The sequence below is a fragment of the Heliangelus exortis genome, chromosome 5, assembly GCF_036169615.1.
Source record: "Heliangelus exortis chromosome 5, bHelExo1.hap1, whole genome shotgun sequence".
Classification (NCBI taxonomy): Eukaryota; Metazoa; Chordata; class Aves; order Apodiformes; family Trochilidae; genus Heliangelus; species Heliangelus exortis.
Window position 1 is genome coordinate 19,929,309 of NC_092426.1, and position 26,857 is coordinate 19,956,165.

A 26,857-nucleotide genomic window follows, 5' to 3' on the forward strand; every position below is an offset into this window, starting at 1 on the left:
GTTGAAATCTGGGAAACACTGCACACAAGGGAGGTGGCCATAGTAAGAGAATTCAGACCCAGTGAGATAAACGTGGTGATCTCACTGCACACAGCTGTGTTGGCTTTTTCTGCCCCTTTGCTAAACAAACACCCTTGCTGAGCTTCCTGCTAGGAAGCAAAGGGTGTGAGTAGGTAGGACATTCTCACAACCTCAAGAAAGAAGCATTTCTTTATTAATTCGCTGTCTCTCAACTAACATTTTAGCTAATGCTCTGTATTAACTGTTTTGCCTACTCTGGTATATTGCACATTCAGTGAAAAGCTTCACAGAGATGAAAAAAATAATCAAACATTTTTGCACATGTATAATTTCTTTCTGTTACTGTTTTGCTTTGGGGCCTAATTGTTACATTTGAATTTACAAGTCCCCAAAAGTGTGTTTTTCATTATATTTCTCATTCTTCATTTTCAAAAGATAGATTGATAGGAAATACTTTTAAAGGTTTCTGGTGATACTAGGTCAGCATCATAAAACAAATCTGTCACATTTAGGGTAAACAGTTTGCAAATAATTCCCTGGCTGCAAACTGAAAACCTTTATGGTAAATATTGAGCACTAAACAGAAAGTAAACTAAAAATAAACTTTCTTTTTTAGCATTTCAATTTTTATGTCTCATTAGTCTTACCTTTGATACTGTGAAAGGTTCTAAAACACAAGATAGGCTGTGTGAATTTAAAATACTATTCCTTACCTAAACACAACAAATAAAATACTCATTCCTACTCTGCTCAAGATTTTTAGATACTAAATCATAAAGGCTTCCTTGCAGCAACAGAAAAGGAAGTTTTCATATTACATAAGTGAACATTTTTATAAGTCTTTACCTCTCCCTATGCTTCTGACATTAAGCATTTGATGCTTCCAAATTCTTCCACCAGCTGTAACACTCCAAGTGCTGCTACTCTACAAATTCTTCACTGCCTCAAATTGCAGGCAGAACTTGCCCTGCAGCTCCCTACTACTTTGGTTTGCTATTATATGGTAAAACAGAGGTGCCTGGACACCTGAGCAATTTCTTTCTTTGGGTAACGTGCCCATTCTGTGCATGGGAAATAAAAGGGATGACCTAGCAAGCTGGAAACAGAGCCTTTGTCCCAGACCTACTGGTTTTAAACTAATTTTGCCATAACTGAGAGTTACACAAATCTCCCCTGAAGTATGATCTCTCAGGTTTGCCTTTGTTGGCTGAGGCAAGGACTGCTCACACGCATCCACATGTGTACAAGGTAAGGAAGCTAAGAAAACCACTCTTTGGCATAATACATTTATTTTTTCTTACTGTTCTTTGTGTCCATGTCTTACTATCTCATGTTCTGTGGGCTGAACAAACACTCCTGTGAAGGTGTTCTTTATGGTATCATATAAAGAAGTATGTGAAGTAAAGACTTGCTAATTGTGGAAGCAGGTCCAGGTGGGTAAAAAATTCTGGAAGTGTTTATGTACATTTCTGAATTGGGCCTCTGTTAGGACACCACTAAGAGTTAAATTACACTTCTTTTCTTCCTTTAATAGAATGAAATATATTTAATTCTGTGGAATGATTTAATCAGTTAAATCTGCAGTAAAGCTTGCATGAGAATCATTGTTTTCTACTGGAATAAAATAACAATTGAGATTTTCCCAAGATGCAGTGAATTATTAATATCATCTCTGTAATGAAACATTAAAAACATTATCTGTCAAGTTAAAAGAAGAGAAAGGTGATACTTATATTAAAAATAAATTAGAATAAGAATTGTTCTAGTCCTCAGTTATTCAGTACATATATTTATAGTTTTGATAGCACATGCTTCAACCGTGTGGTGTCATCATAAATACATTTTCAGTATGTCACAATACCAGCAACAGAATGCTGTATTCTTATGGTTAATATGCAGCATTATGTCATGTCCTAGAGAACTGAAGGACGTAACTTTTGTTCTTTAAACCCAAACTATCTGAAATAGGCAAACCAGACTCTCCAGTGTCTGTTCAATATTTTTGTTTGGTTGGCTTTTTCCTTTCTTACTTTGGGGGAGAAAAAATTCATGTACTAGCTTCTCCTATTGTATGAATAGTAGTTTTCAACCAGATATTTAATGTATAATTACACAAACTGAGTTATTTCATTTCTGATTCTCTAATATAATAAAGTGTTCCAATTAAAAGGAGTAACCAACTACCATTTAGTGCAACAGCCTGACCACTTCATGGCTGACTTAAGTGTTCTCTTTGTCTTTAATTCTGGGAAGACTCAGGAAAACATAAGAACCTGTAACAGGTATGTATAGAATCATAGAATGGTTTGGGTTGGAAGGAACCTCTAGAGATCATCCAGTTCCAATCCCCGTGCATGGGCAGGGACACCTCTCACCAGACCAGGTTGCTCAAGGCCCCATCCAGCCTGGCCTTGAACCCTTCCAGGGAGGGGGCAGCCACAGGTTCTTTGGGCAGCCTGTTTCAGTGTCTCACCCACCTCAAGTTAAAGAATTTCTTCCTAATGTTTGATCTAAATTTGTCCTCAAGTTTGAAACCATTTCCCCTTGTCCTCTTACTACACACCCATGTAAAAATCCCTACCCCAGCTTTCCTGTAGGCCCCCTTCAGATACTGGAAGGTTGCTATAAGGGCACCTTCCAACTTCTACCTTCATGTTGTTACCTGATAGTCCTTCCATTCTAGGTCTTACTAGTAAAAGTATTTTGGAAACAAAAATGTAAAAATTTCCTACCAATCCAAATCAAATAATGGCATTAAGCAGAGCTGTCTGATGCAGTGGTAATGTTTAATAACTTCAAAGGAATAAGGAGCTTGAAAGAGTCTAATGTCCTAAATCATCTTTCACCTATCCTCTCTTGTCTGTTTTAAAAGGATGTTGAATACAGGAACTTCAATTTACTTAGTATCAGAAGAAGTAATTGGTGGTAGAGCCATCTTAGACCTGTGAATCAATCTACATAAAAAAGGAAAAAGTGCTAAAAAACAACATGAAATAAAAATGCAAGTCATCTTTTACCTTAAATGAAAATTTTTTTAATTAAGAAATAACTCCTCAACTTTGAAACCATTTAGAGGCTATCAATAAACACACTCAGGGATGCAAAAGCAGCAAAGATGGAAAACATAACTTATATTTCTGGTGCTGAGTTTTAGTTACAACCTGATGGATGAAATTACATGCTGTGTGCTTTAGCAATGCAAGATGCAGCAACCACTGCCACTGTTGGACTGTTTGTAAAAGCATTTGTAGCTGCCTTTGTGACTACAGGCTCATAGTACTGTTGTGAAAAGCTACTCTGTCATGGCTGATCCTCATTCTGTTTTTCAGAAAATAAATGAGGGAAAAAAAGAAGAAAATGGGATTCAAAACCTGACCAAGCCCAGGAAAGGATTGATAGCTTTGGAGTCTTTTCTAGTCAGGATCTCTCCCAGGCTAGTACATCAGAGGTCAATGTTATTCTAGATCTGGGGTTTATTAAAGATGAAGAAGATAGAGGGAAATAATTGGAAAACTAATCTGTAGGTCATCTGGAGTATAAAATAATTATGAGAAGGAACAAAGACACCAGTTGTACCTGAGCAGAACTATCCTGTGCCCTGTTGTAGTTAACCTTTACATATGCAAATGAGCATTGCTGCCAGCCTAAATCCTCCTTGGCCAATGGGCAGAATATGCAACTAAACATATTTTTTGTGAGTAGTTTTATTTAGGAAATCAACATTTTGTACTGCCAAATAAGACTATACATGATCTGCAAGTACTGCTTGGAAATGTGTGTTATTTTCCCTCAGCCACCTCTAGCTGGCACTCGTGTCGACGTTGTGTGCCAGAGGACATTCCCCTCGGTAGTATCACAGGGGCTTTAGGTTTTTGTTGGATGGGCAGTGTATTCCCTAATGGAGGTCCCCAGGTTACTATATACCAATAGGAAACATTCAAACCTCTTTGAAACCTCCGTCGAGACAAAATCAGAACAACCAGATATACAAAATTGCCAAATATAACATCAGTTATCATAACTGAGGTTATCTTGCACTTGTCATGTGAAATTTCCCCAGTGTTTTTCAAGAGCGTTTTAAAAAAATGTTAATTCACCTGCAGAAGAGTTAAACTGGTTTAAGGATTTGTTGTTGTCTGGGTTTTTTTACAGTCAATCCCCACTACTTATTAGGGCTGTTATGGCAATGTTTAATGCAAATGTTAACTTTACTCACCTTGCAAGGTTCAGTTTTCTAGGAAGGTCTTTGGTGATTTGAAAGTTCCCCAGCTCTGTGGGGCCGTGCTCTGGCTCTGCTGATGGGTGTGTGTTCACATCTGTGTTCACCTCTGTACGGGTGGTGCACATGCCCATTTTCTACAACTTTTGCTTTTCATCAGAAGCCTTGACACTGTAGTAACGTTAGAAATTAAAGACCATAAAGACATACATATGCAAATGCAGTCTGAAATCTTTAAAGGCAGAAATAACAATACTTTAGATTTATTTTATTAGATCTGCTAATGCTTCTACAGCTTAAGAGCTTAAAAAGAATTTGGTGCATAGACGTTCCAGTCAACTTCATGAAGCCTGACTAATAAATAATATGGGGTATTTGCTGATCTGTGAAAGTCATCGAGATCTAACAAAGGGATGGAGGCATCCATCCATTTGTATGAGAATTGATTGTACAAATTTAAGACTGCAGAATGATTTTTGTGTGCGACTTATCTACATATTTATGTTTATACTTATTTTTGTGTTTCTGCGAGGAGGCTACTCCTCACACAGGGAAATGCCTTGACTTTGAACCGTATTTTAAAAGAGGCCGTGAAAATATGTAAATGGATTAATTGCGGGAATGAGGAAACAAAACGCCTGTTCGAGCCCTTCGACCCCAACCTTCCTGCAGGACGAGAGGGCATGGCCTGAAGCTGTGCCAGGGGAGGTTTAGGTTGGGTTTAAGGAAGCATTTCCTCACGGAGAGGAAGGCATTGGAATGGACTGCCCAGGGAAGTGGTGGAGTCCCCATCCCTAGAGGTGTTTAAGGGAAGGCTGCACGTGGCCGGTGTGGTGGTGTCAGCTCATAGGCTGGACTTGACCTCAGAGGTCTTTTCCAGCCTCGATGATTCTATGATTCTGAAGCTGAACCGCCGGCTCCCCGCCACCCGCCCGTGTCCTGCCCGCAGCCCCGGGGCTGCCGCCGCTCTCCCGGGGAGCTGTCCGGCCCCGCTGCTCCGGGCTGGGCGGAGCAGCCCCGGCCAAGGCGGTGCCTCTGCCCCCCGCGCCGCCGGGCAGGGCCCAATGGCGGCGGCCCCGCGCTGCCGCTGCCCGAGGGGAGAGGGCGGGACGGGGCGGGACGGGGGCCGCGCCACCGCCTCCCCTCAGCGCGCTGTCCGCTAGCGCGGGCGGCGGCAACAGCGTTACCCCGCGGAGCTTCCCGGCCCCCGCCTGCAGGTAGGTCCGCGGGGGGCTTGGGGGACCGGCTGCGGAGCCGGGGCTAGGTGCGGGGCCGGGGTGAGGTGAGGGGCCGGGGCCACCCGGCAACCCACCGTGGGGTGCGCGAACCCCCTTTCCTCCCTGCCAGCCGAGGAAAGGGGGTACGCGGGTGGGGGTTTGCGGGGAGCGCTGGTGCTGTGGCAGGTGGAGGACACCAAGAAACTGGAGACGCGGAAACCTAACCCGAAGGGAGGTGGCACTGCTGGCGGGGCTGGGGCTGCCGCCTTTCCCGCGGCGCATCCGCCGCCTCTCTGCCCTCTCCGCGGCTCCGAGGTGCGGACGTCCTCAGCCACTCGCCCTGGGGGACCCGGAGTTTCCTCTCCGCGCTCCATCCCCTCTCCGTGAACGCGGCTCACGGCACCGCTCCCAGCCGCGACCGTCTGGGACCCCGTTTCAACCTGTCCCCCTTGGTCCTTGCACCCTTCTCCGGGGCTGTTTACGATGGAAACTGTTTATGTCAGGCAGCCTAGCAACCCCCCAGCCATCTTGCCCCAAATGAGTGCTCTCCTCTCCTGTTTATAATAATGCACGCTGTGTTTCTCTGGAAGCGCTGGCAGATTATTACTCTGCATCTGCAGAAGGGTTAATGAGTCATTAACAGCAGCATGTGGAAGCTGCTCGTATCCACCTACCGCTCAGCTGCTCTGTGCAATTACTCATGTTTTGGATTTTTTCCTCTCTTGAGTCTACTGAATTGTGCTGCTTTTTAAAATGTTTTTCTGTGGTTAAGCTATTGCAAGGCAAAGAAAAAACGCAACTTGTCTTTCAGTCCTCTCGTTTGAATACATTACTTAAATGATAGGTTAAAAAAGCTCAGATTACATATTTCTATGGAAGTGGATTTTTATGTTGATACAGGGTCACAGGGTCCCTTCCCTGCATGTTTGTCTCATTCATGTGCTGTCGTTTCTTTTTTCACCTTTTTTTTTTTTTTTTTTTTTCTGTATATCTTTGTGAATTATTTTTTGTGACTTATTGGCTGTAATCAGAGTCAGCTTTCCTGATTTTTTTCCCCTATGGTTCAATTCTTTCTTAGAATTTAGTTTTTCAGATAGAAACAAGTTTTTAAAAAATTGACTAGATAAGGTAATGATCTCATATCTTCCCATACTAAGTTGTGCCTTGTGCTGGAAATTGTCCTTAGAGTAACTTCATGGTATTGCTCTGAGGGCATTTTTAGTATTGTCAGGTCAAACAGTGGGCAAACATTGGTGTTTCTTCACTCATGAACCAGCTAGGGATCATTCTTGTCTTCTTTGAAAAGTGAATTTTGTAAACTTACTAGTTTGAGAAAGTGAATTTCAAACTACAGGTCGATCGCAAAATGCTTGTGTTTACTAATTGTAGCACGTGACTCTGATGTCTTTTTTTTTTTTTTTTTTTTTTTTTTCCTTGGATAACTGAAGCATAGGTTGTGTTAAGCAGGCAAGTGGCTCTGGACTTTGCCATAATATTCTCCACATAAACAAGTTTGTGTCAGTAAATGAAGTTGATGTTATCATAAAGAAACTTGAGGAGCTTGTTTCCCACCACTCCAGTGAAATGAGTTACATGGGATTAAGATGCATATGACTTTCCTGAATACTTAGTTTCCAAATGGCTAGGTTCACTCTTCTCCAAGAATTTTTAGATTTGATTGATTGTACCTTAAAGTGATCTTTGCTTTGAGTTATATTTAATCTGTTCTATGATGCTTTTTTTCAGTTAAATCTTTAACTTTTTTTTCTACAAAGCAAGTAGCAATAACTCTCAAGCAGATCTGACAGTTTTCCTTAGATACAGGAATACAGCTGGCAACTTTAGTAACTGCTTTTTTGTAGTTTTAGCTTTTAAGTTATTTTTAAAATATGAAGGCAATCAAGAGCATGGCCATTAAACTTCCCAATAAGATAAAAGTTCAGATTTTTTTCCTCTCACATGTTGCACTGTATCTCAGTTCTGAGTAGCTGTACTTTCTTACAACTTCTGTTCTTAATTGTCATTTGGGTCTTGACAGCATAGCTTGGTCTTTAACTGCAGATTTCTCCTTTATGAGTTCCTCGGATCCCTCATTGAATCAGTGGCATAATTATTACTCTTCTGTGTGACACGAAGTAAAATTTTTTAAAAAACCCCAAAACAGCTATATCTCAGCTGTGGCCAGCTCCCCACCTCATGTCCTTGGTTGTGCTACCTTGCCAGTTTATCTGGTTAAGAGCTGGCAGCTGTACAATTCCCTGGCTGAGAAACCCAGACCGTGGGGGGGTTAAGCCATATTGTGAGTGGGCTAAATACATTGTGTTTACAGAATCCTTAGTTTGCAGCTATCTCAAGTCTGGCATCAGCAAATGAAGATGAGAAATTGTATCTCTGTATGTTACAAATCTCTCAAGATGTTCTGCTCTGCAAGCTTCTGTTGCCCCTCTTGTAGAAGTGGAGACTTTTCCCGTCTGTGAAGCAGTTGCCAAAGTGGTATCAGTTAAAAGATCACGGCTTGAGGATTCTCCTGCTCTCATGCTTTGCTCATGGTGGTATCCTTTCTTCATGCAGCTTTTTCCCCAAGTATTCCACTGAGGCTTTGTACAAAGCACCTTTCATGATCTTTGCCAATAAACTATCAGAATGATTGCATTTTAAATTGTTGAAAAGTCTTAGTCTTAAAGGCAGGCTGAAAGTAAAGGTTTTAGCCTCAGAAGCTTTGCAACTGTGTAAGCTTTAACTTTGAAAGTTAAAAAGCTAAAAAAAAAAGTAAGTCAGAAAATAGGCTATAGAATTATGAGGATTCTCGTAGTGGTGGCAATCTTGTAACATAATCTTGGCCATCTAGAAATTGATTGTATCTAAGCTAATCACTGAAGCTCACTCTGCGGTCAGGTAGGAAAAGAAACCCTTCAGAAGTGAATTCTTGAGCTCAGTGGCAAAACCAGATGGTTTTGTCCTTTGATTTATTAATAAATTTCCTTTGGAGCCTAACTATGCGGGGTGGTTTCTTAAAGGATTGCAAATTCTGCTAATGGATGTAATAACTTCACAAGTGGTTAACCTCAAAGAAAGAATGTCAGTCTCTGTATGCACTGGGTATGAGCATGTCTTTTCTTCAGGATTGTGGGTGTAATTGTGACCAGATCAATATGAGTCCTAGGAAACACAACTAGGAGCCTTACAGGTGAGCTCATATGTCTGAAAACATTGCAGGTTAAATCTTTACTCTTGGGAAGATTTGCCAGGACCTTAAACCTCCTTCATCTGGAGGTGTCTATAAGGATAAGATTGCTTCCCAGGTAGGGACTATCAAAATCCTTCTGGATGCATTCCTGTGTGATCTACTTTAGGTGATCTACTTTTGTTAGAGGGGTTGGACTAGATGATCTCTCAAGGTCCCTTCCAACCTCTAACATTCTGTGATTCTGTGATCAGAATTTTCACTGTCTTTTAAATGTGTGAATAAGGTGAATGGTGTGGAAGGTCCTATTTCTGTCAGAAGTTAACAGTGTAAAATTTCAGAGATTGAGATGGAAAAAAACAGAGAAAATGCAGTTCTGTGGAGATACAAAGGAACAAGCATCAGTGTTCGAGGATTCCCCTTCTTTTCTGAAAAACTGTGGATGCAAATACATGAGTGCATTCATGAGAGCAGGAGTCCACCTTGGAAATTAATGTGCTGGTCATCTACACTTACTGCACTTCAGTTTGCATTTTAGAGCACGTGATCTGATTTTGTTTGGGATAAAACTGAGTAAGGAGAACACCAGGAGCTCATTTAATGTCCCCCAATTGCTAATGTAAATTCAGTCTACAAAGTCAGATTGGAAATAATTGGAAATAAAAGCTGCAAGAGAGTAGTGTGAAATCTATGTCCTTAATGACCAGTATTTCACTCTACAGCTCTGCTCCTATTGGTATGGTTTTACACTGCTTGCTTGTGTAAGCTTGGTATGTAGCATCTTGACTAACTTGTTACCGATTTTTTAAATGTAACTTAATCCTCAGTGTTTATTTACAAAAAAATACAAGGGAAAATATAAACATCATAGCATAAGGTTATGAAGGGTAAGAGATCAATTAATGTGTCCCTTAGCTAACTATGAAACAAATAGTGCTTTTTTAATAGAAAATACTCTTAAAGGCTGTAGGCAACTGAAATGAATACGTTTCTTAAACATCAATTCTATAGAGATACAGTTGGTGAAAGAGAGCTGTAAAATTAAAGAGCTTTTGCCTTCATCCATCCAGGAAAGTCCTTCAATAGGCACTTTTCTAACAGTAAATATTTCCTAGAACATTGAAAACATTTTCCCAGCAGTGCTATATTAAAGATTATCAGTCCACTGCAGTGGAACGTCTAGAAATCTGTGTAAGCCTTCCTTAAAGTTTACATTTTTCCTTATTAGAAGAGGCCATATTATAAGAACATCTTGATTAATTGAAGTTGTGCCATTACTTCAAATGAACACTCATCTTGTATCACTCTGGGCCATCCATGAAATGGGAAATAAGTCTCAGAGTAAGAAACCACTGCTGCAGTGTCTGTTGTTCATTCTTTGCAGAGTAAGGCAGCTGTTCTGTTTTTGGGGATGGTGGGATAGACAGATTTCTATCTTAACAGTGAGTTTAATCGTATAAAGTCATCTATCGTCAACATTAAATGTGGTTTTAAGCTTTGTTGCAGAGATTTCTTTCTGGGAAGAGAGAACAAAGTGAAATTCCTAGGAAAGAGTCCTGAAAGAAACAAAAGCGGCCTTAGCAGCAATGAAGGAAGGAGACAGAAAGCAGCATGGGAAAATTACCTGAAAATGTCTGTGTAGATTATTTATTATTAATAATAAGTTACCTACATAGAAGCCCTGTGTTTTCAGGAGTGTGTGCTGTAGAATCTGGGGAGCTTGGTAGACTCCCTGGAAGTGTGGAAGATCTGCATGAACACAGGGTATCAGTGAAAGGGGAAACAGAGTATTGCTATAACGTTATTTTTGGTTGCAATTCAGTTGTATGAAGAAGACGTGCAAGCTTAAGTTAGACTTCCTGGGGAGGGATTCACCCTGTTCAAAAATAGATCAGAGGAAAGATCCTTTGGAGGTGCTGTGTTCCTTCTATTGACTATAAACAGAGCATCAGGTGACAATCTCAGAAGCCCAAATGGGTGTCCAGAGTTAAATGAGATGTGATTCATCTTGCTTTATTAAGGCTACTGAACTAAATGTGTCAGCACAGTTCCCTCGACTCAAAACAGGGCAGAAGTGAAGGGTAAGTTTTCACCTATGGAAGTACTCTGGTTGTACAGAACTATCATAATAGTCAAGGTGCAGTCGTTGTGCTTCAGAGCTGAGATTGGAAGTGGAGCTCCTGGTGCAATGGCAGCAGACCTGCCTAGTAAACTTGGGAGAAAGGATGTCTTTTTGCTGAGCTGTTTTCTTTCATTGTGCTATTTTAGGCCAAGTTTTAGTTGGCATTTATAGACATGAGTATTTATGGAAACTAATTCTCTCTGTGGGCTCTTGGGTTTGCCAGCTGTGAAATGAAATGAAAGCATTATTATCTTTAATTTACTTTTGAAAGTGGGGGTGGGTTATACCATATAATAATTTTGTTCTCTTGCTGTCAGAACCAGGGGCCTCTTGTGAACAGAAGGTACCATTTTGCAGAACTGCATGGTGGTTTTGTGGTTCTGTGGGTGATGCAAATGCATGGAAAAAGCACTACTAAGCATTTTTTAAGAGAAAAAGTAATATTAGCTGCATAACTAAAACCCAAAGTCTTCAAGCTTCACAGCACAAGGTCAGTTAATTTTCTAATACAATTATTTCAGTGGAACAGCTGTAGGGAAGAATTTAGCCTATGGAGTTTAATGATTAGTTGCTGTTTAATTGCTCACTGCTCCTGAGGACAGAAACTTGCCACCAGAAATTCTCCTTTCTCTCTGATCCTTGCACTGTTGTTTCCAGTTCACCAGGGTTCAGGTAGTCACCTGTGAAAAATCATATCCCGCTTATAAAATATATATGTATAGCAGGTGCACGTTCCTAAATGTCATTCCCGATTATAAGGTATGTGAGTTTAGCATGAGGAATAAGATCTCAGCTGATAGGTGCATGGATTCTTTGGGGATATTCACTGCCAGAATTTCAAATGTGACTGAAGGGAATAAAACTGAGATAGAATAGGTTGGGCAGATCTGGGCTTTCCCCTCCTGTATAACATCTCTGACCTCTGCATTTAGTTGTCCAAGTCTCTCTGAATGGAGGCAGCTGTATTAGTTTACCACGCTGCATGTCTTCTCAGAGTTTGGCACCAGCATTCACTCTTTTTTTTTCAGAAAAGACTGCAAATTCTCCCTGTATTCAATCCAGACTGTTGATATGAATATCCTTGGAGCTAAGACTGATGGAAGGTGGCCACAGACCTTTGGGAGCTGCAACTCCAAGCAGCTGCATTGAGCTCTTCAGTGACTGAAACAGGCACTAACTTTCAAGTGATAATCCCTTCTTTTCAGGAAGTTTGTCCTGAAAAAAAAAATGGAAATTCTTCTAATTATGCTAGTTCTCAGTATTCTGTAGCACGCTTTTGTTTGTGTCAGTTAGGCTGGTGTCAAATTTGCAGCTCTGCCAGAGTGATTCACTGCCAGTCTTAGTAATAGAACAGAGTCCCAGTCCCTTAGTGGGTCTTTGCTTTTACTGAAAAGGGGAGGTAAATAAATCTTTTAAATTCTCTTTGTCAACTTGTCTGTCACAAACCTTTTCCACTGGGTAAGGCAGTCTTTCCCAAAGGTCAGCTGGTCTTTCCTCAGAGGTGACAGGAGAGCTGCATTAACATTGCTGTGAACTGGTATTGCCACACATCCCAGTGCTGTGCAACAGAGACGTCTGGTGGGCTGGGGAGCAGAGTAACTGTGGTTGCTTATGGCTGTGTGAGGTTGGGTGGGAAGGTGGGGTGACCTGATTGCATTAATTCCATTTCCAAGGCAGGCTCAGTCAGCAGCTCTGCTGTTAAAACACAGCACTGCTGGGAGTGTTGCCTGTGAGGGATTGCAGAGAGGATGTTCAGATTCCAAGCCTTTGAATGAAGCAAAGCCTTTTGGGGGTTATATCCATGTCTGCAGTACTTTGTTTGTTTTTCAATTAAGTGAGTGAAATCTTCATAGAATTATTTCTGCTTTGCTTTCTTAAACTTTTGGAGGCTTAGATGGGATGGGCCTATTGGGGTTGGGGATTTTTAGTGGGGTTTAGTTTTGTGGGTTTGTTTTTTTTTTTCACACCATTGCTCTGCTAAATCCCATGGATGGCACAAAACAGATGGTGCATAAACCACACCAGCAGCAAGAAATGTAACATGCATGAAACCTGTCTAAAAATTTGGGGGACAAGATATTGCATTTCCTAAGTCCAGTTGAGTGCTGAGTATGTTCATGACTTCACCTGGCTTACCATGAGACTTTCATCTTTTAGTTTCTGCATGCATGATTTGAAAGTGGAGGGAAGCAGAGCATACTTCTAGATATATGGAATGGCTGGTCACCTGATGCAGTTAAGCTTTATATGACTTGATGATATAACAAATGTCTGCTGCTTGAAACTGAAGAGTTAGTTGTCTGACAAGAAAAGAATAGTGACATATCTCACTGTATGTTTTTCTGATTATTTTCTTTAGAGTATTGGTTTTGTGTAGCCAGCCCAATTACCTGTATACTGAAAACATGTAGTTTTGAAAGATCAAGTCACATTCCTATTTCTATGTAAAAAATGAAGGTTTTATTTTTCAGGCATGTTTTCTTAGTTTTAGATTCTGTGTACCATGTGCAAGTACATATAGCTACAGGACCTGTGCAACACTGCCTCAAGCCAGGCATACAAGGAGCTGCCATCCCAGAAGTTTCCCCACAAAACAGGTCTAGGGCAGAACATTCTTCCCAGGGTGTCTGCACAGCTCTGTCAGTGTACCTGATGTGCAGTGCTCCCTGCTATTCCAGTTTTGACAGTTCATTTTAACAATAATGCCCCAACCAGTGAGTGATGTAGTCATTGTCTGTGTCTTTATTCTTAATCATTCTCTCTTATGCTCTGCTTGTTGATAGCCTCACTCATGCATTGGTTCAATGGCTGTGCACCATCATTCCAAGCACAGTGAAACCAGGGACCATGCCACACTCTCTGGGAGGTGGTCCATATGACTTTCAATGTATAATTCTGCATACTTGTCAACACTGTGAATGCTTTGTAACAGGGCATTTGTGTCAGATTAAAAGATGAGCATCTCATGGAAGCCATACAGTAATTTTGGTACTAATATTATTTGATGCTATTGAGCATGATGTGCAATTGCTTCTTCCTCCTGCTATTGATACTCAGACTTGTAATGCCTCTTCTTGTAATGAAATATGAATGATTTGCTGCTTCCCCATGCTGCAGGGGTCCACCTCTCCCCATGTGCTCCTGCAGCTCTTACATGATCCCATGTAGCTAGATGGCCCTGTAGCTTGGATTCCTCCTCTGAAATGAGGTTACTTGCTTTTTCAGAGGCACATCTGACTGTCAAAGGGATAGCACCATGAAGATGAGCAGCTGCAGCTTGTCAGACCAAATTATGCCAAACTGTTGATAGTTAGAAAGCAGAGTATTCTGAACAGCATTTTTAGCAAAGTGCTCTACTGCTGTGCACCAGTGAAAAGCCACCTCTTGTGTTCTGTTCCCTGGGAACTTCCAGAGGTGGGTAAGCTACACTCAGGAATCAATATTACCTCTACTATCATCTTACTAACCCTACTGTCTAGGTATGGACCTGCTGACAGAGATACTACAGAACAGGTTTCTTTTTTTCTCCCCTGAAATGGGGAGAAACATTGCTTGTTAGTGTGTTTTAGCGTAAACAAACCAAACAAAAAATTCAGGATTTTCTTATACCCTCTTTCCTACATCATTGTAGTATACCAAGCATTCTTCATTTGTGTTCTGATAATTAGACAAATACAATTACACACAAACATATTAGACAGTGGAGTTGCAGACGTGCTATTTCGTACTGTATGTGGATTTTACTTGTTAAGATATTTGTTTCTACTTCATGTATAGGTTTTTTTGTTGTTATAGTATATAAAATACTGGGTGCTTTTTATTCTTCTGTCACAGTGTAGTCATGCTAAATTAATAACATCATCAAGTCCAATAGGCCTATATTTAGAATGTCTAAAATAGAGAGTGACAACAAACATGATATTTGTGGGTTGCCCTGAAGGGCTGCAGTGTCCTGGCATCACAGTAAGTTGCATAATGACAGACACTGGAGATGAGGAAAGACCAGTTGGATCATCCAAGAAATTTTCTGCCAGAACAGGCTTGTTACCTGAGGTACCTCTTCCAGAGTATGGCTTTTTCTGTCTGGCTTTAAATAATCAAGCAGGATTTCCTTAAACTGAGAGACAGACCCACATTTTAAGATTGCCTTTATATATAACCATCAAATATTATGCTTTTATAGTTGGTTGCTGTGTGCTTCCCTTACTCTGAATCTGTTCTTCCCTTCTGTGCATACTCACAGCTCAAGGAGATGAATGTCCATCCTCCCTGTAGGCAAACAGCTCCCAGTGAAGCATCTTTGTCTACAGAATGCAGTGTCTCCCATGTCTTGAATGTGGCTACTGTTTGAGAGTTTGGCTTCTTTTTTGTTTTGTTTTGTTTTTACTTCCCCCAGCTTTCTTAGTCCCATGTGAGTTTGACTGAGACTGACTGATGGCAACTAGTTATATCCACCATTTTCAGTGAAGGTTTTTCAATGAACTTTAGCATGAACATAGTTTTAATTTAGGAGATAAAGCCCTGATTTCATTTGTGCAATTGAAACCAGTTCTGAGGCAGAAGAGGAATTACGCTGGCTCTCTTACTCTTGGAGGCAGGACCAGTTTTAGAGTTGCATAGGGAATAGTGGTAATGCAGTAATTTGTTGCAAGGCATGTGGGCAATGCTGGAATGTTAGTAGCTGACAGAACAGGATTGCATTTCATATAAGCCAGAATGTGTGTTTAGTAGAAGGGTCTTTATAATCCAGCACAATATTCCAGTAAACTTATGATTGCTTACTCACTTCCCTCTCTGTCATTAGTCCCAGTTTAGAAGGATAGGTACACAGGACTTTGTCATCTATGTTTACTTCTTGATGGCTGTCTTCAGTGATATTAGGCTGCAATGACATAGTTGGATCAAGAGTGATTGATTGTGGAATTTTTTGCTTTCTACACCAGTGAGATAACTTAAAAAACACACCTTGATAATCATCACAACAGTGAGTAAAGTACAGTAGCTTTTGGATGGTTGGTAAATGGAATACAACTGGCTATCTTGCCTGTGCACAGTTTAGACAAGAATACATGAAAGCATCAATATCAGATGTGCAAACTAGGTTGCTAAGTGGGAGCTTCTGAAAAACATCTCCCTGGTATGATTCACTTTTTCAGGTCTGAAAAAAAAAAAACAGTTAATTTAAATCCAGTTCCTTCCCTGTGTGGATTGGGATGTGACTTATTGTAGCATTACGTTGTATAAAAGTTGTGACTCTTGGAAATTAACCATTTTTGCCTCAGATTTTAGTTTGCATTGGAAGGCTTGCAGTTTGGGAAATTATCCTTCAGTTTGGGATATCCTTCAATATCCCAATTATCCTGCAGTTTAGGATACAATTATCCTTCATGTATCCTTCAATGCAGTTACATGACTGGAGGCCTCAATTACACTTTGACAGAAGACCAACCACAAGTTGTATTTACAGTCCTGAAATGTAGAGCTTCTAGCTTTTGTCTTCCAAATGTGACTGGGAATATGAACTATCACAACCAAACATTTTGTCTGACATGCTCTCTTGGTTTCTACCTGAAACTTGATTCTAATTGTAAAAAAAATTAGGAATAAACTAGATTCCACTTTTTTTCTGCATTGTTGCCGTTCTATAGTGCCTTTCTACTGCTCTGAAGTTCTTGGGAGTCCAAGGAGTAGAGGAAGAGGTTGTACCAGTTTTCTCCAGTATCAGGTTTTCTCCAGTATCAGATACTCTTCTCAGAGTATCTTGTCTGAGTGGCTGTCATTATGAGGCATCCCAAACCAATGAAGCATTTCTAAGTCATGGCCTTGGCAGAAGGAGGGAGGCCATTGCTTCTGCACTGCCTAAATATCTTGGTATTGACAACAGGAGAGCTGCTTATGTGTTGTCTCTGTCTCTCTTAAAACAGAGGAGCTTCTGTGGCAAATAAATTGTGGTGCAGAAACCCAGAAGCTGTTGACCTTTCACATATTAGCCTTGACACAAATATTTCTGAGTGGAGATGCTTGTGACTTTCTTACCAATGCGTCCCCTGCAGGCTCTCTCCTCTTACTGTAGGGAAATGTGAGCTTCCAGCAAAGCTGAGATGTATATTTGTGGGAAATGGTTTTGTGTGTGGTGTTTGGTTCCTGTGGCCTAGGGAAAATGAGGACATTTCAGGTCATCTCAGCTTTAACCCTGTTTCTGCCCCTGACTTGCAGTGTGGTTTTAGACAGATGACTTGGGATCCACAGGAATAACTGAGTATGGCCATAAACCAGTGTGGCCTGTGGTCCTGTGCTTAGGGAAACCCCCACAACTTTTCTGCCTTCCAACATGCCACATGGCTCTGGTAATCTTCAGTACCACACTCTGCTTCACTCCATCTGTGTCTAAAATTGCCAGAGGACAGGAGGAATGACCTAATGGCACAAAGTGGATCAGACCAGGCTCTGAGGACAGAACACTCTCACGGCTCATGTTCATTTAGGTGCAATCTGTAACAGGCAAAGCCATCACTGCTTCCAGATCCACAGAAATTTAACAAGGGACGTGTTTTGAGCTCTCTTTGTGCCCTAATTCTTCCTTACACATTGAGACTTTTCATATAAGTGAATGTTAAGTGCACCAGGTAGTGACTGAGCCTCTTAAGCTATAGCTTATCTGAAGCCATGAAACTCATGTGATTGCACATATGAATCACAGTAAGTAGAAGTTCTAAAGTTCTAAAACCTGGTGTTACCAGAGATTTTCTTGGGGCAGTTTATAAACTGGGAGAGCTGTATACATGGAGAAAATAGGATTGTCAATATTAAGAATTCAATAATTGAAAAACCAAATATTACTTAATTCCTCTCATCATCAAGATTATTCATAAGGTACTCTCACCTGAGGCAATTAGGCAAAGGATGGTGCAATGATTTTTTTTCAGTAATAATATTATAATCCAAATCCAGTCCTTTATTTTATTTGATTTCTCAACTTTTGTGGTGTTGGTTTTTTCCCTGTCATTTATCACTGGGTTTTGTTTTTGCTGTGGCACCCTGAAGTACTTGGAACTTTATTTAGATGCTAGAGAACAGATTTCCAGTTTGGAGTTTGTTTATTTTTCAGGTCATGATGTGCTGATGGTCAGTGGTTGTTACAGGCCAAGTTGAGAGGAAGGCCCATGATCTCTCTCTCACTTGGAAATTTGCCCAAGGCAGCAATCATTCCCCAGTTCATGCTACTAGACTTGTTTGGGCTGTACAGATTTGCCAAACACGTGGTCAAGATAAAATTACATATTTTTCCTTGAGACTTCCCTGGTATTAGTAACACTTGATTGTTACAACAAAAGCCATGGTCAGTCTTTTCCTTTCCACCCCTTTGACTTAGTTTCTTTTTCTGCTACAGGGAACTTAAAACATCTTGTCTACTTGTTTTCCCTTCTATGACCTACAATAACCAAATACAAAGTACAGTAAGCAATTAATGCTTAGGTCCCTGGGATTGTAAAGGTTTGTATAAGCAAGAAAAGCAGTATCCCTGCACATGTTATGAGATATTTTGACTGGTGCTACCACATAAGAGAATATATTGTCTATAAATTTTTCTATTCTATTCTATTCTATTCTATTCTATTATATTATATTACATATGTTTTTATATATAAGTCTATAAATTTAGCACAAGCTTGCTATTGTAACTACACTTCCAAAACAAAACCTGAATTTAATCCCCTTATTTTTTAATCTCATTTTTTCCTCCCTCAGTAATACCCCTAATTTAGTAACTCCGGGTTGTAGTGATAGAGCCTACTGCAGCAATGCATCTGTGTTTGCCACTGGAATCAGCTGGAGACATAACCCTGGTGCTTAAAATGATTAATTGTGCTAAGCTCTTGCTTTTCAGCAGAGTTGAAATGTACTGAGAAACAATGTTCAAGTTTGCTGTCCAAACACCAGTAATTAAGTGCTTTGAACGGTATGTTTACAAAAACACCACTGCATTACAGATCTGTCTGAAATGTCTCAGTAGTGGTAAGAACCATTACTACTGTTCGTGTTTGTACCCACCTAGTCCATAAAAGTCCCACCTAAAGTGAGGGCTCATTGTACAGGGTGTTGGATGTGAGACTTCTGGCACAAGATAATTATGTCACTTGCTCAAATGCGTGGTTTTGGCCTAGTAAAATAAACGGAAAAAGGTATTTTACCTGTTGCTAGAGCATAGTTGTACAAAAAGGCAGATAGGTAAGCAGTCACCCAGAAGAAATAACAATGAACCATGCATTCACATAGATTTGAAATGAGATAAGGTTTTGCATTATTAAAGCAGCACATTGATTTTAAGAATGAATTTTCATCCATTTTAAAGAGCGATATAGGATCGATTAGGAGGACTTAAACAGGCAAGGACGTTTATTTCAGTTCTGTGATCTCTGCCCTTTGGAGAACTGGAGATAATTGTTGCCTATGTGTCACTCAGATTCAGGTGTCCCACTGTGAAACTGTAATGTGAAAAAGACACACCTGACACAGAAATTTCAGCTTCTCAGAGTTCTGTTGCCTCGTGGTCAAATCACTGCTCTGCAAGTGGTGGCAAGGTTCATCAAGGTCCACGTGTATAGCATCTGGTATAGCAGATAATCCATCTGTTCTGGGAATTAAGTTGTACCTTCTCCACATGCTTTGCTGAGATTAGCTCTCCAGGATTCATAATTCTGTACAGACATTTAGGTCAGGGGGTGAGATTGATGGTTGCTTGTGAAAACTGAGAGAACACAAAACTCTGTCTTTTAAATAATTTTCTTCATCCTAACATATGCATTCTCAGAGTGCCAGTATACTGAGTCTTTGACATTATGATCCACTCAGGCTGTTTTCCCTGTATTTCAGACTGCTTGTCTATAAGTTGTGATAACTCTGATAAGTCAACACAGTCTCACTTGTTTACCAAACTGGGAAGTCTGTGGTAAGTTGTATAGCTGGAGTATGCACTTCATGCTGCACTGTGTGGTACTCTGATGCTTTTCTGGACTCAGTGCTCACTATGCATCTTAAAGTGTTTCAAGTTTTGCTGTCTGGTACTGAGTGGATTTAGAAAAGTATGCATGTCATTGGGCAATAGGGTAAAAGAGCAAATCTGTCCTAAAATAATGAAATAATTCTCCTACTTATCTGCACAGCTGAAACAGTCCTTTTTCTTGCCTTCTTTCATGGCTTTTTTTCCTTTAAAACAAATAAAACATTTAAAACATTTAAAACAAATAAAAACAGAAATAAGAGGAGCTCTATTGGAGTCTCTGTGCATTAAGGGAAAGATAAACTGTTTTCTTTTTTCATTTCCTGCCATTTCATGCTTCTGTCAGGCCTTTTCCAGGAAAAATGGGAGGTCAGTATTCAGTTGTTTGGAAAAATAAGACTTGGTTACAGATATTTAAACAAGCCCAAAACAAACAACTTCATTGGTCACACAAGGAAAGCAAGATACCAAGGTCATAATCTCCTTCCCTCATATGGCATCCAAGTGACCCTAAATATCTGACTATTCTTTTTCTCTTAGCTTTCCTCTGTGTTTAGATTTGTAGCTTCTATTCATAGCACCCACAATAGATGCTGTGTGACTTAGGCAAAGGTATCTGCCTACACTGGATGAAGGCAGATATCCTACTATGGAAGTGGAGGAAAAGGTGTTGGGACTCAAGCACAGATGTCCCTCCAGCATTAGGGAATTGGTTGTGTAACAGGGGAAAGATACCCAGGGTGGTGACTGGCTGAGAGGTGGCCACAGGCTCTGGAAAGTCTGCAGGGGGGTCGTCAGTCTTCTGACAAATCACATTAAGCCATCTGAATTGTCTCCAGGAATCCTTTTTTTGTTTGCAGGAAACTGAACATTTTGTGTCCAGTTCTGCTTGAAAAGGTTCATCTTCATCCAGCAAACATGGACCCATGAGTTCTCTCTGGGTGTTAGGCTGGTTTGTGACTTCCAAAGTTTTGAAGTTTTCAGTTTTTTCACTCGGGTCTTTCATGCAGCTCTTACTTGCTGACCTGCCTTCGGCAGACTAACAACTGCAGCTCTGAAGAGAATAATCATACTGGAAGCCATTTAATTACCTGCTTCCTGCATTCTTAAATGCTTTAAGAATGAATGTGTTCACATATCAGTCTGCTCTTCAGACCTAAATGTTGTTAGTGTCAAGTAAAGAGAAGTCTTGGTGAAGTATCTGGTCTTGTACACCAAACTGAAGTTTCACCCCCAAACCCACTTCATTTAGGTAAGAGAGAGAAGGCCAAGAAATGTGGCTCATAGCATTTTAAAATGGCCAAGTCTGAGTTTTAGTACTTTCAATTACTTGAGTGCTATGGCAGCAAGAGCTTCAGTGCTCAAAGTTATCTGGGACAGACTTCACTTTCTTCCCTAGGAGGAGGCAAGAGTCCTCCAAGAGTTTTGAAGTGGTCTGCAAATCTGAGGTGGTCAAGGGTGTTTGTCAGAGAATTTTTCTCCTCAGACCTGACCTTCCTGGTTACTAGGCAACAACCAGAACACTTTGAAGTGCCCCATTTTCTCTAGCGGATCCCCCCAGAAGTGGGGCACATCCTATTGGAGTGCAGCCTAATTAGAATTGCTGCTTCTGTGAAAATATTTGCTGGGCTGCAGAAAAATCTTGCTTAACTCCAGACAAATCTAAGATGTTTGGTTTTATAATTAAAATGTGAAGTTCCAATTAAGCAGCATAGCTGAAAGTGCAACTAGCTGAGAGGATATCTCTTCAGATTTGGACTATGATGGCAATACCTGTCCCCATCCCAGAACCAACTACGTTAATGCTATTGATAGTGAGATGTGCATTTTATTGCTTTTATTGAGGGGAAGAAGTTATTGTAAGAAGCAAGATGAGCAAGGATATGCTAAAATTGTGGAATTGGGATTAAGTTGCATCAAAATTTAATGAGCCTGGGAGATTTTACTCATCGGTTTTACTGGGGCTGTGCGAGATGGCTCCCTGTGTAAGGAATAAAACATTATATTTGGTAACTGACTGTTTTAACATGAGGATGTTTGAAAATCCTCAAGGAGTTGCTCAAGTGTAGACCTTGTCTAGACACAGGTGACATTACCATGTCAAAGTGGCAGTATTTTGGCAGTACTGTGCTTGCGGTACAAAAATTGGTTTAACATTTTGTATTATTAAAATGTTGTAGCTCATTTTAATTTTCTAAAAGAAATAATTTTCTCCTTTCTTATCTTAACAGCACTTGAAAAGAAAGCACAAAGATGGTGTTTCCCTCTGTTGGCTCATCTTCACCATGCCTCTCCTAGTCTGCTTCCTCCATATAATCCCCAAGTGAAGATGAGCAACCTGCTGTGAATATGACGTCTCTGACAAGTGTCATAGCCTCCCGCCAATCTGAGTGGGTGTCCTTCTCTGATGAGGTGCTTCTCCCTGTTAAACCACGAGGTAAACTGTCTCTCATTTTCTTTGAACTTGAGAGATTTCTCTGTTTGAAATAGACCAACTACTGTCATATATCTGGTATCACAGAGCTTGCCTTCTGAGTGGAAGCAATATGTCCGGAGGTTGAATTATTTCCTGCTGCTCCTATTTAATAGGAGAATTTTGGCCAAAAATGTGAAATGCTCTCTTAATAAGAGATTTCCTTAGCATAAGTATTACGGGGTTTGGATCTGTCCTTTGAGGTTCAATATAGTATCCAACTGACATGGAAGAAGTCTAACCTATTATAATCAAATGCAAAGCTATGCCCTGTTCCAGTCTAAAAACGACATTATGTGAAGGAAAAATTTCTACCTACATTTAATGGCAAATTTTAGATATTTTAATAAAAAAGAATTAATTAATGGTGAGCCCTACTAATATTTATATTTTGTCTCCATTTTAGGTAGCACTGAGGAGCCTCTGAAGAAATGTTTTAGTTCCTCAGACACGTCCTCAGAAGAGAACCGCAATGCAGGTGGAGAATTTCAAGACCTTTCCCACACAGAGCTGGACGATGCAGCTGACAAACCCAATGTGGATTCTGCTGTGCTTGCAAACCATGTGTGTCCTAGTGCTGATTTGTCATCATCCATCAGTGCTTGGGTGCAGTTTGAAGATGCACCATGGACTAGTACTCCATCCAGCCACCCACAAGCAGGTGAGGCAAATGCATGAAAAGGTCCATTCCAATAACATAACAGAATATAGCGAGAGCCGACAGGATTTTTTCCTTGCTCTTTGGTTTGTCAGAGGTTGAACTTTGACTAGTTTTTGCTGTATTTTAGGACTATTAATGTTTCCAGAGTTTAAAAAAAGGCCTCATAATTTCTGTCCAGGTTGAACTAGCAGTATAAACCAAACACATTCTCTTTTTGTAAAGAAAAAAAAAAGCTTATGTGATTTTGGAACATGTTGGCCCTGGAGACTGCTAAACACAGGAACCAGTGTAGTGATGCTTTCAGTAGTGACATTTCTTATTTACAGGTATAAATATCTTAAGAAGTCTGAGTCATATTTGCTTCTGTGGTCTGGAAGTGAAAGAATGGTGATTTCTCTCCTCTGTGGCCATTGCCTTTATTTGTGCACAGTCACCATTTGGTTCTTGCCAGAAGCTTACTGAGAGTAACAGCCAGAGTGACAGTGCCCATCAGTACTTTCTGCTGGTTTTTGATGCTATGATTTAGCAGGTGGAGAATTACAAAGACAGACAAAGGTGACCCTAATTCCAGGACCACGTGCACTTTACTTCAAGTATGGAAATTCTTTCTTACATGCTTCAAACATGAATGCAAAGTCTCTGGCATGCCTCCTCAGTTTATGCTAATATGACCGTATGAGTTTCTACCTTTTCTCCTTTTCTGTATGAACAGATGACTGTCCCTCCTTGCAGGGGGGTTGTGGAGTAATTGCCTAAGAAAACTTTATTTTACTTTTGCATGTTCAAATTGAGATTCTCTCTAAATAATTCCATTTTAATAGTTCTAGTTGTGAAAGCAGTTTAACAAGTTGCAGCTTTACTCTGCTCACCGGGTCCATCAAATACACCCAGTAACATGAAAAATACTTCTGTTAGGAAACTTGTGTTTGCAACTATGGGTTGAGTTTTCGGTAAAGCACTAGTTTTCTGTCTGCTCTTTTTATGGTGCTATAGACAAGTCCATTTGAGACAGAAGCTGCATCTTTGTGCAGTAGAAGTGAGCAAATCTTCAGGCAAAAAAATAACTCTTAAGCTGTGCCTAACACCTTCTTAATTTATATTTAGCTGTTTGTTATTCTTCTTAGTTGTAAATACTTACTGATCCTGGTGATAAGGAGACAAGGAAAAGCACCCATAATCATAAATCTGTAAAACTGAAGTGCTCTACGTCTTATTTAACTTTGTGGTTAGGTGACACTTAGTCATACAGGTTCATACAGCCACATACTTTTCCAAACAGAGCTGTTGATTGCTGTGACACTGTATTTCCTTCCTAGTGTTGTGATGTCCTTGTTGACTGGAAAACTCTTAAGTGCACCTTCTTATTTAAAAAAAAAAATAATTCTTTGCTCAGCCTATATAAAGCAAGCCATAACAAAGAGACTTCCATAAAACTAATTTCATTGTTTATTGTGGGATTTCCCATCCCTAAAGGGGTGTGGCCCAGTCCTAAGGTGCCTGCTGAGCAAAAGCACTGCGCTTGGATTTGTGTTTTCAGTCACAGGGAACGCTAAGTTGTAGGCAGAGGTGTAGGATATCCAGAAGAAATGATCAGAGAAGTCTTCCCAAAAGCATTGTGGTTTTGCAGAAGGCTCCCATTTGGGCCCCTGTAAAGGTTTGTCCTAAGTGATCCATGCCACTGAGGAGGTATTTACACACTAATTCCTAGCATGTGACTGAGGTTCATGGAGGAGGATGGTTCCCCTTGCAGTCAGATCAGGATGTACTTCATAAAATCTTTTGTGGGAGGCTGTTTTCAACAACATAGGAACCGTAAGGAGGTGATGTGGGTATTTTAAATTCCTTATTCGTGAGCTAGTCCCACTCCTGCTCCAGACCCTGTATTATAAATGGCCAGAGCAGTGCAGCTGGCAGACTCTGAAGGGAAGGTCATGGGGCAGAAAAGATGGCAATTCTTTGTCTCTGGCCCTCTGCTCTGAGGGGCGTTTGACAGCAAGAGGTAGGATAAACTTCAGCCTTGTTGCTCTCAATTAATCTGCAGGTCACGTCTTTTTTCTATGGGCGGCAGCAAAGCTGGAGACTTTGTGTTACAACCTCAATACACAGACATGCTCAGTGGAAAGCCCACAGTGACAGCAGTTATTCATTTCCAGTAGCAAACACCCCCCGTAAGAACAATAGGAAATAGCCACATGGGGGGGAGAGTGTAAAGGCCAAGTGTGGACAGACGGATCGGTGTGAGAAGGATGGAGACGTTTGAAATCTGTTTCCTGTGCAGGCAGCTGTGAAGAGCAACGTCCTGAATGCTCAGCACCCTCAGCCACATTCCTGTCAGGGCTCCAGCACTCATAGAAAATTGTCTGTGTTGTCTGCCCATGCTGAAGCAGCTGCACAGCTGACTGGATAATTACCCAGGCTGATGGCCAGGGTGCCTGGAAACACATTTTAAAAAGGACTCACAAAGTGGCATTTCCAGAGTGCTGTGAGAACAGAGAAAATGGGCCCCAAGGGAGAGAGATGCTGTCTTACTCTGATCTGAGAGCTACAGTATTTTTCCACAGGTTTTCCCAAAAGCAAACCTTTTCCCTAAAGTACTCACAGTCTAGAAAAGTAGTAATTTAAAGACACCTGCTGTGTACTATTTATCCTATAGGAAATACATTGGAAGAAAACCTAGATTAATACTGGGCTCTTGTCCTGGAAAAAAATAAGACATTATTGGTAGATCAGAAATTAGGGGGACTTATAGCAAATAACAGGGCTAAAAACACAGGCAAAGAATTTGGAAGGTGAGCAGAAATGTCAACACCTGAGGTATAGAAATGAAAAGCATCCACTCTGAGCCTCAGAGTAACAATTATCTTTTATTTAGGACATTCCTGTAAACCCTTCATTCCACCAGGTTCAGGCAGAGTAAACACTAGACAAAATCTTTCTTTCAAAATGCTTCTGCTTTTCAGGTTATGCATAGATAACTGACAGCTGCCAACTCATGTGGATTTCTCCCTGTGAAGCAGTAACTCTCAAGTGAGGCCACAGAAATATTTAGTCACAGAAATGACGTATTGTGGTGACCTCTTCCTCCTTTTCCTTTTGCTGGGAAAAGAAGTTTTCTTTTTCTCATAGTTAACTATCAGGCTAGTCAAGCCTGTTGAGCAGATACTGAAAAAGTGAAAAATGAGATTTTTTGGCTCACCTGAATGTTCCTATCATAAACATTACATAAGCAAATGGTCACAGCCAGACGGTGACATAACATTCCCATTTGTTACACACTGGGCCTGCAGCTCACAGTCTCATATTCTTTCAGTGTTAGCTTCACTCTTGAATTCAATGAGGTATTCAGCAAAGCACCAAAATTAGAGCAAGGCAAGATCTTTCACATCATCTGCTCCACACACACACCCCTGCCCAGCCCCCCCGTTCTTCCTGGTTTTAAATGGCTCAAGTAACTTGGACTCCTACCATGTCCCTTGAGAGGCTGTCCCACAGGAAGGCAAATAGCAATTTAACCATTTTGTGCTGTTCTGTCTCAAAATAGGAAGTACATGCAAAATGAGATCAGCAGCTGAAAACGAGACCAACTGTGTTGCTGTCCTAAAATCAGAAAAGTCAGAGGCCTTATGTGATAAGGAAGGAAATGTTGCTAACAAGGTTGATGGTAACGCAGTGCAGGGATCAAGGAATGGGTTCTCAAAACACGAAAGAGAAACGAATGCTTAAAGGTAAATCTGCATATTAAAAGCCAATAAATTGTGTTAGGAACAAAGACATTAAGGAAAGTAAAATGCATGTGGAAGGAAACATCTTTCAGTTTGGGAAACAATGAGCTGATTTTCAGTATCCTACGCATGCTACGGGATTTGCATGTTAGGGACAGTTCTGGCTCTTGTCTTTCAATGTAAACAGATTTCTGAGAAATTCCTTCAGCTGAAAGGCCATGACTCTGCATCTATTGA

The 26,857-nt window shown here is 40.6% G+C and overlaps 1 protein-coding gene across 2 annotated transcripts in view; it reads left to right on the top strand.

The window, feature by feature from the left end:
- The first annotated feature begins 5,364 nt into the window (after positions 1–5,364).
- Positions 5,365–26,857, top strand: part of STON2 (stonin 2) — a 77,456-nt gene continuing 55,963 nt past the window's right edge. The window contains exons 1-3 of one of the 2 annotated variants that reach the window (XM_071745839.1): positions 5,365–5,457; positions 21,996–22,201; positions 22,644–22,898. In XM_071745839.1, the coding sequence (XP_071601940.1) occupies positions 22,114–22,201; positions 22,644–22,898 (343 nt within the window). In that variant the 5' untranslated portion in view covers positions 5,365–5,457; positions 21,996–22,113. Of the gene's footprint in view, positions 5,458–10,592; positions 10,723–21,995; positions 22,202–22,643; positions 22,899–26,857 lie in introns of those variants that run through there. The other variant, XM_071745840.1, reaches the window with a different exon arrangement.